The 12,813-nt window shown below is 41.6% G+C and overlaps 1 protein-coding gene and 1 pseudogene across 3 annotated transcripts in view; one reads left to right on the forward strand and one right to left on the reverse strand.

The window, feature by feature from the left end:
- The window catches only part of SEH1L (SEH1 like nucleoporin), a 38,771-nt gene extending 27,549 nt beyond the window's left edge, over positions 1-11,222 (forward strand). For 2 of the 3 annotated variants that reach the window (XM_050767567.1, XM_050767568.1), the window contains 4 exons: positions 4,943-5,083; positions 6,218-6,375; positions 7,739-7,889; positions 10,549-11,222. In XM_050767567.1, the coding sequence (XP_050623524.1) occupies positions 4,943-5,083; positions 6,218-6,375; positions 7,739-7,889; positions 10,549-10,744 (646 nt within the window). In that variant the 3' untranslated portion in view covers positions 10,745-11,222. Of the gene's footprint in view, positions 1-4,942; positions 5,084-6,217; positions 6,376-7,738; positions 7,890-8,930 lie in introns of all 3 variants that reach the window. The other variant, XM_050767569.1, reaches the window with a different exon arrangement.
- LOC126941229 (succinate dehydrogenase cytochrome b560 subunit, mitochondrial-like) lies at positions 3,505-4,039 on the reverse strand (annotated as a pseudogene).
- Positions 11,223-12,813: the final 1,591 nt, after the last annotated feature.

A 12,813-nucleotide genomic window follows, 5' to 3' on the forward strand; every position in this document is an offset into this window, starting at 1 on the left:
TGAATGGCTAGTCTAAGGTCCAGAGTCAGGACCAGAAACAAAGTCTTTTTTGTTCATTCCTTTCATATACACTCTCATTGAGGATCTTATTTGGCTCCTCCTGATAGGAGAAGCTTTAGATAACCTTAATTATTTTTATTTTTATTTTTTTTTTGAGGCGAAGTTTCGCTCTTGTTGCCCAGGCTGCAGTGCAATGGCACGATCTTGGCTCACCGTAACCTCCGCCGCCCCAGTTCAAGCGATTCTCCTGCCTCAGCCTCCCGAGTAGTTGGGATCACAGGCGTGCGCCACCACACCCAGCCAGCTATTTTTGTATTTTTAGTAGAGACGCGGTTTCTCCGTGTTGGTCAGACTGGTCTTGAACTCCCAACCTCAGGTGATCCTCCTGCCTCTGACTCCCAGAGTGTTGGGATTACAGGCAGGAGCCACTGTGCCCGACCACCTTAATTAATTACAATATATAGCTTGCCTCAGGTAAGAAAAAAAATCTCACTTTTTCAACATTTCATAAGCAGCAGGGACTGTATTAAGAGCTGAAGGAGCTCACAGCACCTAGGATATGGACGAGGATGGTGACCTGCTAGAGATGGCAGCACGTACCTGACTGGCAGGGCAGGAAGTGTCAGGTGGGAGCTGGTGATGTTTGAGATTAGTCGAAAGACAGAGGGTGTTCTGCAGGCAGAGAGGAGGCAGGAACAAAGACAAGGGCACGGGGTTGGGCCTGGTGAGGTGGTGGCGGGGGAGGCTAAGGCAGGGGAGAGGCAGGGGAGGGGCAGGGGAGAGGCAGGGGAGGGGCAGGCCAGCAGGGCAGGCAGATTTTGGGGAGTGCTGCTTGCCAATCTGGTTTCCATCGTGGCAGCATTTGGACTTTCGCAGGGTCCAGTAGAGTTACCAGGTTGTATTTACCTTTTAGGGAGATGACTTTGGCAGCCGTGTGGATGGGGAGCAGGGACTCAGGGGGGAGCAGGGACTCGGTGGGGAGCAGGGACTCGGTGGGGAGCAGGGACTCGGGGGGGAGCAGGGACTTGGGAGCAGGGACTCGGTGGGGAGCAGGGATTCGGTGGGGAGCAGGGACTCAGGGGGGAGCAGGGACTCAGAGGGGAGCAGGGACTCAGGGGAGCAGGGACTCGGGGGAGCAGGGACTCGGTGGGGAGCAGGGACTGGGGGGGAGCAGGGACTCGGGGGAGCAGGGACTCGGGGGGAAGCAGGGACTCGGGGGGAGCAGGGACTCGGAGCAGGGACTCGGGGGAGCAGGGACTCGGGGGGAAGCAGGGACTCGGGGGAGCAGGGACTCGGTGGGGAGCAGGGACTCGGTGGGGAGCAGGGACTCAGGGGGGAGCAGGGACTCAGAGGGGAGCAGGGACTCGGGGGAGCAGGGACTCGGTGGGGAGCAGGGACTGGGGGGGAGCAGGGACTCAGGGGGGAGCAGGGACTTGGAGCAGGGACTCGGGGGAGCAGGGACTCGGGGGGAAGCAGGGACTCACGGGGGAGCAGGGACTCGGGGGAGCAGGGACTCAGGGAGGATCAGGGACTCAGGGGGGAGCAGGGACTCAGGGATGAACGCAGTAGCCCACGGTGGTGTGGAATGTGGACGTGCACTGTCCGTGGGATGAAGAGGGACCAGGGAGACTTGTCTAGGAGGCACCAGCTGTAGGTCACGTGAGTCTTGGTTTCTGACCTGGCCGATGGTGGTACCACTCGTTGAGATGGGGAGTGAATGTGGTCAGCACAGTTTATTTCAGACATACGTTTGAGGTGCTTTTGGAACATCCAGGTTGGAATGTGTAAAGGCGGATGGGTAGAATAGCTGAGATTAGTTGTCTGTTGCTGCACGACGGCATTATCACCCAGTGGCTGAAACAGTACAGATTCGGTATTTCAGTGTCTGTGGGTCGAGAGTCAGGCCAGACTGGGAAAGAGTCCACTGCGGCGCTCACCTGGTTGTTGGCAGCACTTGTATTCCTGCCACAAGACCCTCCCTGTGTCCTCACAGCGTGGCAGCTGCTTCTGCAAGGCCAGAAAGCGGGAGAGTCTTCTCATAAGGCAGGCGTCACAGGCTTGTGCCTTGCGGTCACACAAGTGTTGTCCCGCCATCTTGCCATGTTCCTTCCCCTGGGTAGAAAACAAACCATGGGCCGCACTCACACTCATGGAGAGGAACCTTTACAAGGGCGTGACCACCAGGAGGTGCGGGTCATGGGAGCTCTTAGAATCTCTCTGCCACAGTACTGGTGTTACTCCCACTTTATGGAGAACTTCTTGCTGAAGGTCAAGTTACAGCCTGGATTCAAATACGTTTTGGCTGCAGCATGTGTGCTCTTAGCTCCCTCTGTCCTGTTTCTGGCCTTTGGTAGAAGGTCCTGAATTGCAGGGGATAGATTTAGGAATTACTGGTTTATAGGTACTGAAACCATGAGATCAGGCTGGTCTCGAACTCCTGACCTCAGGTGATCCACCTGCCTCTGCCTCCCAAAGTGCTGGGTGAAACCCTGTCTCTACTAAAAATACAAAATTAGCCGGGCGTGGTGGTGCACACGTGTAATCCCAGCTACTCAGGTGGCTGAGGCAGGAGAATCACTTGAACCCAGGAGGCGGAGGTTTCAGTGAGCCGAGATCGCACCATTGCACTCCAGCACAAGAGCGAAACTCTGTCTCAAAAAAAACGGAAAACCTAAAAAACCTCAATTCCTGTTACCAGCTTTACTTTTTTATTTACACTCAAATACTTAGGCAATGCATTACTCTTTTCCTAAGAAAGGTGTCAGTGGCTAATAAATCAAGACCTTATTCCTTTTTTTTTTTTAAATGAGTATTTTAATTCAGTTTCAAAAAATGGTACATGACTTTGATGAGAAAGTATAAAATTAAGAAGCTGTTCTGGAAATCCAAGAAAAAGAAATAACAATATGTTCAGTGATAATTTTCTGGATTTTCTTCTTGCGTCAAAAGCTATATATTTTCTCCTCACAAGCAGCTGCTCCAAGAACTAAGTAGCCCTCTTCATCTCCCTCTAGCTGGGACAGACCAATTCCCCTCCCACCACTTCTCTTCTTTCATTAACACTGCGTAGGTGTTAATGGCCTGGGCTCTCAGCAAAGAACAGAATTGTCCTTTAAGCCAGCAGCCCACAGGCAGTGGCACCCAAAGCCTCATCCCCCATCCCCAGGGCAGAAGCCACAGAGCTGGCATTGTTTCCACTGTTTCAGGAAGAAGGAGCCAAGAGCTGACCCTCAGCACAAATCAAAGCCCAGTATGGAGAGAGAATAACTGCTGCTAGGCCGAGAGTAGGCAAGCTGTGGGCAAAAAAGGGGAGTTTTTGCAGCCACCCCATTTTTAGAAACAAGGGGAAAACTAGACCCTTTTCCACGATGATAATCTACAAGGTAGTCTACTGCTCCGCGGGGATCTGAAAGTACAAAAGGATCTAAACAAATAAGGAGAACTTTTCCCAGGCTGGAGATAGGAATGACAAACAGAAAGATGGGTGAATGTAACGTGTAGGAAGATGATGCTGGGAACCTCCGTTCTTCACATGGCTGCCAGCCCCATAGAGGACAACACAGTAAGAACCAGGACAGCCACTCCAGACTGGTATACGTGGGGAATCTTGAGGCCTTTTCCTAGGTCCCACATCAAGTGTCGGATCCCATTCCAGGTGTGATACGTGAGAGGGAAGACGAGTGCAGACTTAGCTGTGTGGATCAGTGCTGGCCCCAGACACAGGGACTTCACGAGTTCCAAATAAGACTCAAAGTTCCCGGGGAGTAACAGGGCTGACGTGCCAAAAAGAGAGACTCCTGCACTGAAAGCAATACCCGTGCCACGGCGGCAGATGGACATCACCACGGGAAGAGACCAGCTGTAGATAGTGATGTGGGGAGACACAGGACGGTTTGAACCTATATTCTTATTCCAGAACCGCTCTTATCTCTTCTTTTGCCGTGGTTCCCACGGGAACAGCATTTCTGATACAGAGCTGAGGGCCAAAGTGGGCTTGGAGGTAATGACAACCAACACGTCTCAGCAAGAGTGCAGCCATCTCGGGTTTCTTTTTTTTTTTTTTTTTGCAACAGAGCCTCACTCTGTTGCCTAGGCTGGAGTGCAGTGGTGTAATCTCAGCTCACTGCAATCTCTGCCTCCTGGGCTCAAGCCATCCTCCCACCTCAGCCTCCTAAGCAGCTGGGACTACAGGTGTGCACCACCACGCCCAGCTATTTTTGTGTTTTGTGTAGAGGTGGGGTCTTGCTGTGTTGCCCAGGCTGGTCTTGAACTACTGGGTTGAAGCATTTCTTCCACTTCAGCCTCCCGAAATGCTGGGATTACAGGTGTGAGCCACTGTGGCCAGCCAAGACCTTATTCTAGTTAAATTTTTATTAAACCATTTCAAGCTCAGTGTACATTATCAGAGGAGGAAACATGGGAGGTTGTATTAATTTCCTAGGGCTACCATAACAAATTACCACAAATCAGGTGTCTTAACACAGAATGTATTCCCTCAGTTCTGGAGGCTGGAAGTCTGAAATCGAGGTGTCGGCGGGGCTGTGCTTCCTCTGGAATCCTTCCTGGTCTAGTCCGGCTCCTGCTGGCTCCAGTTCTTTGCCTTGTGGCAGCATGACTCCAATCTCTGCCTCTGTGTTCACATGGCCGCCGCCTCTGTGTCTCTACGTCTCTCCTCTTCTTTTTTAAGGATACTTACTGCACATTGGATTTAGGACCCACCCTAAATCTAGGCTGTCATTCTGAGGTCCTTAATTACGTTTTCAAAGACCTTTTTTGAATAAGGTTACGTTCACAGGTTCTGGGGGTCAGGACCACTGTTGAGCCCACTACAGAGGTGAGCGCTACATGACTGTGAGCAGTATGAAAAAGGTGCGATGCAGTGATGTGTGCATCTTTGTACATTTTATTTCTAAAATGTTTAAATTGTTTGTTTTTCCATTAGGAAATATGCAAAAGCTGAAACTCTTATGACAGTCACTGATCCCGTTCATGATATTGCATTCGCTCCAAACTTGGGAAGATCTTTCCATATTCTAGCAATAGCAACCAAAGATGTGAGAATTTTTACATTAAAACCTGTGAGGTGAGTTTTCGAAGCATTTATGAATTTGAAAATACTCTTGCTTCCTGATTACCTTTGTTTGTGGAGGAGAGAGTAGAGGTAACTATGATTTGGTTTATATTTCTGCTCTGGAAGTTTTACTTAAAAATGTAAACTCTGAAATATTTTTTAAAAATGGTCTTTTACAATTACTTTTAAATTAATGTCATTTTTGAAGAATGGATTATTGAATGAACATTTTATATATAAATATATGTCTTTTTGGAAAGAGGAATTGAGTAAAGAGTAGATTTATATTCTCTTAATTGTGCTTTATTTAGGCTAATACTAACAATTCTCCGAATATAACTGATATTCTATAAATATTTAATGACAAGTGGCAGTCTATTTAGGGAAAACTAAATTAGTATTGATACAGTCTTGTGAATAACATATTTAACTTTAATTTTGAATTGTGAATTCCAGTTCTTTTCTTTCTGTTCTTTCATTCTTTCCTACTTGCTGCCCTGCCCTTTTTTTTTTTTTTTTTTTTTTGAGGCAAGTTCTCGCTTCATCGCCCAGGCTGGAGGGCAGTGACATGATCTTGGCTCAGTGCAACCTCTACCTGCCAGGTTCAAGCAATTCTTATGCCTCAGCCTCCTGAGTAGCTGGGACTACAGGCGCCCGCCACCACGCCTGGCTAATTTTTTATTTTGTATTTTTAGTAGGGACGGGGTTTCGCCATGTTGGCCAGGCTGATCTTGAACTCCTGTCCTCAAGTGATCTGTCCATCTTGGCCTCCCAAAGTGCTGGGATTACAGGTGTGAGCCACTGCACTTGGCCTTGCCCTGCCTTTTAAAATTAATTATTGTCATCTGTTTTATTCCTTGGCCTTGTGTGGGAGAATAAAATCATCCTGTTTTGTTGTTTCTTTCTTCCATGAAACAGTCACTGAATATCGTTTATGTGCTGGGATCACTCCAGGCCTTGGCGAGTTAAATGGAAATGACATTGGCCCAGCTCAAGGGCCAAGGGTGGGGTTTATGCAGATGAGTACATTATTATAAAGTGATGTGGTGGTGAGACCACTTGTACTAATTTAGAATTTTGTGTGTGTGTGTGTGTGTATTTTAAAACTTTGCTTAGAATGCCTCAGAAAATGTTTTTTATTAACAGGAAAGAACTGACTTCCTCTGGTGGGCCAACAAAGTTTGAAATCCATATAGTGGCTCAGTTTGATAATCATAATTCTCAGGTCTGGCGAGTGAGTTGGAATATAACAGGAACAGTGCTAGCATCTTCAGGAGATGATGGCTGTGTAAGATTGTGGAAAGGTAAGATTTCAGTGGAGGGGTAATTGTTGGTTTATATTTCTGCTCTGGAGTTTTTACTTAAAAATGTAAACTCTGAAATATTTTTTTAAAATGGTCTTTTACGGTTACTTTTAATGTCATATTAATTTATGTTATTTCGAACATCAGTTTACCTACTTCATAGCAGTTAATCACTGAATTGTTTTTCAAGTTATATGGAACAGAGCAACTTTTAAAACTAAAGTAATTACAACAGAATATGCAGTATCTCCAGTAAAAAGATACCACTTGTCATATATGTACCTTACTTGACTGCTCTACAGACTCAGGCTAGGACTATAGTCGCTCTTATTTTATCAAATAGATTACTTTAGACAATCAGTCCTTAATAGGAGAAAATCCAGTATCTTCCCTGCTTTGTGCAGCTTGCAAAAGTTAAGAGCCTTGGGGCCCTGATTGTAAGCTTTTTATAAGTGCCAGGCTGAGTGAGAAGGTCTGGACAGTTGACACTGACTGTGGTCTCTGTAGCGTGGTTCTGCACTGCTTTTTGGATGATTATCTGTTGGGCAGAGATTTCTGTGATTTGTGCACCACCATAATGAATGGTGTCCCATACTTAGCATTCAAAATTATAGCTGTCTTAGTTTATTTACTCTTTAGCAGTTACTGTTTCCCAAAGTGCCGTTTGGGTAAGCTTGAGGGCCTCCCATGTTTGATTTTGAGCTTTGGCAAAACCAGCTCAGACCTTCCTTTCTTCAGTGTAATTTGATTTCAAGGGCTTTGCTGTCCTTTTCTGCCTCTGGGCTTTAGTCAGGACCACCTTGCCATGCTCCCCAGCAGGCTGCCTAACTTGATTTTCTTGGGCTCATTGTCTTCAGAGACCAATTTTGCATTCAAACTAATAAGGCCATTTTGGATAAGCCACTCAATCTCCAAAGGTTTTTTACCTACATCCATTTCAGAAGACATTAGGTACCCATACAACTTATACTTGTATAATTAAGAAGACAATTTCATTACCTTACATATGTAAGTGAAATTCATTATAATGAAGACTTTAATATTATAATGGAGATTTTAATATTAATTTCATAATGTGATAATACGGTAGCTCAGAAAATTGTCTCTGCTATTATCTGTAACATGGGTGGTGAAAGCTTTATATTTTTAAAGTTATTGATACTTTGAAAACTTCTAAAAATTTGTTAAAACTAAGACAATATGTCTTCCATTTAAAAAGTGTCTTTAATGTTTATCCTGAAAGAAATGTAGCCCCTAGCCTCTCCCTCATTTCTTTAATTGTAGTTTAAGGACATGGGTACGGATTTGTGCCCTTAGGCATTGGTATTAATCACGTTAATGTATTTGATTATTTTCCTTTCAGCTAATTATATGGACAATTGGAAGTGTACTGGTATTTTGAAAGGTAATGGGAGCCCAGTCAATGGGAGTTCTCAGCAGGGAAACTCAAATCCTTCCCTAGGTTCAAATATTCCAAGTCTTCAGAATTCATTAAATGGATCTTCTGCTGGCAGGTAGGCTGTTCATGGGAAAACTGGAAATTCTCTTTGTTTTAAATCATTCTGGTAGCTCTACTTAAGGTGGATTATTTCCTGGATTATAAGATGGAGTGGAAATGTTCACATGTGATTATATTAGCATTTAAGAGTTCATTTCGTTACCTCTGTATTTGGCTTACTTGGTCATAACATTTGCAGGTAGGTTATGAGGTCATTACATTATATTCTGAAGCTTTAGTGGTCTATCGGTAGAAATGTTACAGGTTTAAGATTCAACTTCACTTCTGCAACAGTGAGAGGAAGGTTATCTGGTTTAATAGTGAGGGTTTTAGTCCAAATGAACATTAGTGTTTTTCACTGCTTGTAGTGTGGTCTTTGCATTAGGTCAAACTGCAATTTTAAATAAAATACATTTATTAAGGCTTTTTAGAAGAGAGTACATTAAATTATTTGGCTTTTGTGTTTAAAGTTTAATGGAAATAAGAGGAAATAATAAAACCTGAGATTGATTTTTAGAATAGTTAGCGTATGTTACATTCTTGTGTATCATAATAAGGAATATTTGATGTCATCTAAAGAGTCATCCTTTTGTTTTCATGTTCAAATTTTAAATATGTGAATTTGTAAGATAAAATTATTTTAATATGTCTTTGTGAATAATTTGGGATAGAATTCAGGAAACGTCAAAACACAGCCTAATGGACTGTCCTGTTGTTATCCTAAATAAAATAAGAAAATTGTATTTAAAATTTCAGCTATTTTTATATTGTTATGTTTTTATAAAGAAGTCCTGCTTTTGATTTCGAGGTTTTAAGTATGTGCATCAATCAGAACGATTTCAGGTTACCGTGGAAGATACCAGATTATAAGATTATTTCATGAAACAAATAAGTAGAGTTGATTTTTTAAGGCTGGTTCTTGGTCACTGCCTGTACTGCGTATTTTCTTTTGTAAATAGCTTCTGTTTTTTGATCTGTATTCTTATTGTGCCGATAACCATCTGTGTTAGATCTGTGATGCATTTCCCTTTTCCATTTGTATTATGTCCTTTAACAGAAAGCACAGCTGAGTACAAGCTAACTGGAGTAACTTTGCTGTTTTGCTGCTTGTTGCATGCACACAGGAATGGAAAGCCAGCTCCTTTTCCCCTTCCCCAGCGCCGTTTGACCTCTCCCAAGATACACCAGCAGCCTGCTTACTACTAAACGCAATCCTAAAGGCCTTTAAAAATACAGTGTATATTTTTTTGTACTAGTCAGTTTATTGACACTATTTGAAACTTTTGAAATATAAATGGAGAGGCTTTCTGTTGAGACATTGTCACCAAAACAATTTTTTGAAATATTCCTGAAACTAATTTGGGTTTAAAGATTAAAAGGGTTGTTACCATTCTTATCTAAGTAGTTGGGAGGAGGGGAAATATCACTTTACTTCATTTGGAAAATATAGACATATTTCTTTTGCTTTCTTAAAACAGCTTAAAATGAACTTTTATAATTTTAATTTGAAGATTGAATAAATATTTTTTATAAAGATTGTTTTGAGTGATTTACTTTTTGTAGAATTGCTTTATACATGACATTCAGTACAACTCTGTCATTTCCTTGTAGTATTTAAAGAATATTAGTAAAGGAGTGAATTAGTAAAGTAGTAATAGTAAAATGAAGGAACTTGACTGTACAGTTGTAGCCAGGTTAAGCATTTGGTATTGTTTCATTTACAATTTGGAAGTAAGATGGAAACACTTTTTTATAAGTTTTTAATTCATAGTCACTAAAGAGATAAATGTTTCTTATATACATTTGTATATTTTTATGGTGTTATTTATTCCATGGCTTAGTTTCCTTCAAATCAAAATTTGGACACACACTATTAAGAGAAGCCATTAAAATTTTACTAAAATTGTGCATGTAAATTAATGTCAGCATTCCATGTCTCAAGATTTTCTTAATTTAGTTGGCTGTTTAAATTAGTTCATATCCTGTAAAGCTCTGACCTTGATAACAAAGCTATAAATATTTAAGCTTGCTAAAATGTGTAAGTGTTACGGGTAAGTTACAAAATGGAAGAAGAGTAACAGTAGGGCACGGTCATTCTGTGAGTCCTTTCACTTCTCAAAATTTGGTAGCTATCCTAAGGCTTTTGCAGAAAAATAAGTGTTCAGTGTTTGTAGTTGTTCAAACGCATGTTGCAGTAGCCAGCCATACTGTGTGTGTTCCCAGTATCATGTATGCACTAAAAAATGTGTGCTTGCTGCTGTTGTGAGTGAACCATTGCTTAAGAGAAAAAGCTTATTAGATTTGTAAATGTACAGAATAGCATCAGATGTTTCTGAGAGATTAGAAAGTGTTTTGAATTTATAAAATTAATGTTTTTCTTTGTAACATTTATATTGATTTTTTTTGACATTTTAAGTTTAACAGATTGTATTCCTTTCAAGTTTCTATACTTGCTTAAGCAATCTTGATTTGAGTAAGGGTCTTGATTTGTGCTATTATGTTCTGTTAGTTTTGGCATGAATATACTAAAGCTTTTTTTTTTTTTTTTTCTAGCATGTGTTTTCTCCTCTTTGGTTCTCTCTGTATTTACTACTTTTCTCTTTTTCTTGTGTTTTTTTTTTTTTTTCCCTGTTTTTGTTTTGTTTGGTGTTTTGTTCCTGTCTTCATTGTTTCAGGTATTTCTTTCCCCCTCTGGATTCCCCACGGGCTGGATCGAGATGGTCCAGTTATGCCCAGCTCCTTCCTCCTCCTCCTCCTCCTCTGGTTGAGCACTCTTGCGATGCTGACACTGCCAACCTCCAGTATCCTCACCCTCGCAGACGATCTCTCTCTCGGCCTCTTAATCCCTTACCTGAGAATGAAGGGGTTTAAAACACTGATTTAACATTGAAAGGCCTTATTCAAGTGCTTGTAAATGCTTTCATTTCTGGCTGCTTTTTGTTTTTCTTCACTTTCTTTCAGAAGATTTTTCTAACTTAGGGTCTGTCTTGCATGTATTACAACTGGAATACGGTGTTTCGAACCTAAATCTGTTTGTGCGTCTCCATCAAAGGAACGTTGGCTTCACTGGGTGATAACCTTTGATGAAATGAGATATGTCCAAGTAACGTTAACTGTGAAGTTACACACAGTAGCTGACTTCAAAGTGCCTGTTTTGTAAATTTTATTTTGAACTGTTACCATAGTCTTAAGTTGTTTATGCTTTATCAGACTGGCTAATGTGAAAGCATATTCTTACGAAGCTGATTCTGTCTTTGAGACCTTAGAAAATGGATTTCATTTTACAGGCTAATGTTGCAACTGACTAGTATGTAAAATAAATCATTCCTGTGTATAAAGCAGCAAAACCCAATGTGGACTTTTTGGTCTTTTTTTTTTTTTTTTTTTTTTTAAAGGAAATTGCCTTTCACTACTTGGAATTACTGTTTAAAGCTTTTGTAATTATTATCCAAGTAGGTTATGTAATAAAATATATTGTAAAATACACAAATCTCTTGCCTTATAAAAACAGAATGTATTTTATTTAAGATAGTTGCTAAGGCTTACTCTCCTTTCACTATCTCACAAAAAACCCAAACAAAAATTAGGAGATGTGAGCAAAAATATTACATTTATTTAAAAGGTAGAAAGTCAGTATGTAGACTAACATTTAGAATGCACAGATGTTGACTTTCAACCTAGTCAGTCAACATTAGAATATTTTCTAAAATATTTTAAGATGAGAATGTACTTGATAGAAATTGTGATAAAATGGTTAAAACTAGTAATATGCTTGTTGGTTCAGTTCTGTCAGGAATTGTCAAGGGTTTAACCTCTTATCAGGGCTAGAGAGACAGAGGTGCTCTGAACAGTATTTCATGTGTCTTATGAGGTAATCACATAGGTGACATAATTGTTATAACTATTCTAATTTTCAAAGACACCTTTCCTTGAATACTGTCATATCTCTAGTACTTCTTAATATGCAAAGGATTAAGAGCTATTCATTTTATTTATTTTTTTATTTTTTAAGACAGGGTCTCACACTGTTGCCCAGGCTAGAGTGTAGTGGCATGATCATGGCTTACTGCAGCCTTGAACTCCCGGGCTCAGGCAATCCCCCGACCTCAGTCTCTTGAGTAGCTTGGACCGCAGGTGCACGCCACCATGGCCTGGCTATTTTTTTTTTAAATTTTTCGAAGTGAGGGGTCTCACTTTTTGCCCAGGCTGTCTCAAACTCCTAGGCTCAATCCGTCATCCCACCTTGGCCTCCCAAAGTGCTGGGATTATAGGCGTGAGCCACCTCACCTAGCCTATTCATTTTAGTTTAAGGAACATTGGAGTTTTATTGTCTAATCATCAAAGTGTTTTGTCTCTAAGGTTAGCATTTCTATGTAAATATCTCTTTCAGATAATTCTCAAAGGTCTTCCTCTGGTTAATTGACTTGCTAGGCTTGTAGCCTTATGGAGGATCAAACAAGAAATCTTAATGCTGAATCTAACTCAGAATGAGAAGGCATGTCTGAGCTTTCAGTCGTAGAGGTACCTGGGGTAAGAATGGGATAACGAAATTGAGACCATTCTCCAATTTAATGTAGTGAATCCTGAGCATCTACCATGTGCAAGATACTGTGCCAAGCACTGGGGTATGTAAAAAAATAGAAAGGTAGTCTGCACACAAACTTACACTCGTGGGAGAAGGCATTTCTAGAATTTACCAAAGGTAATGGGTTCGGCTTTGTAATAATGGTAGAAATTGTATAGTAGGCATAAAAGAGAGAAGTTATTTGAGCTGGCAGAATTTGGAAGGGATGTCTGATTTCAACAGGTAAAAGAGGGTAGGGGTATGTTTACAGAACAGGATATAAATAACAGTCTGGTTCATTTAGGGAACTAGTGGGACGTTAATCTGGAATCATACCTTGTGGTTACATGGGAGAAGGTTTTGGGTATTGGTGGCT

The sequence above is a fragment of the Macaca thibetana genome, chromosome 18 (assembly GCF_024542745.1).
Source record: "Macaca thibetana thibetana isolate TM-01 chromosome 18, ASM2454274v1, whole genome shotgun sequence".
Lineage (NCBI taxonomy): Eukaryota > Metazoa > Chordata > Mammalia > Primates > Cercopithecidae > Macaca > Macaca thibetana.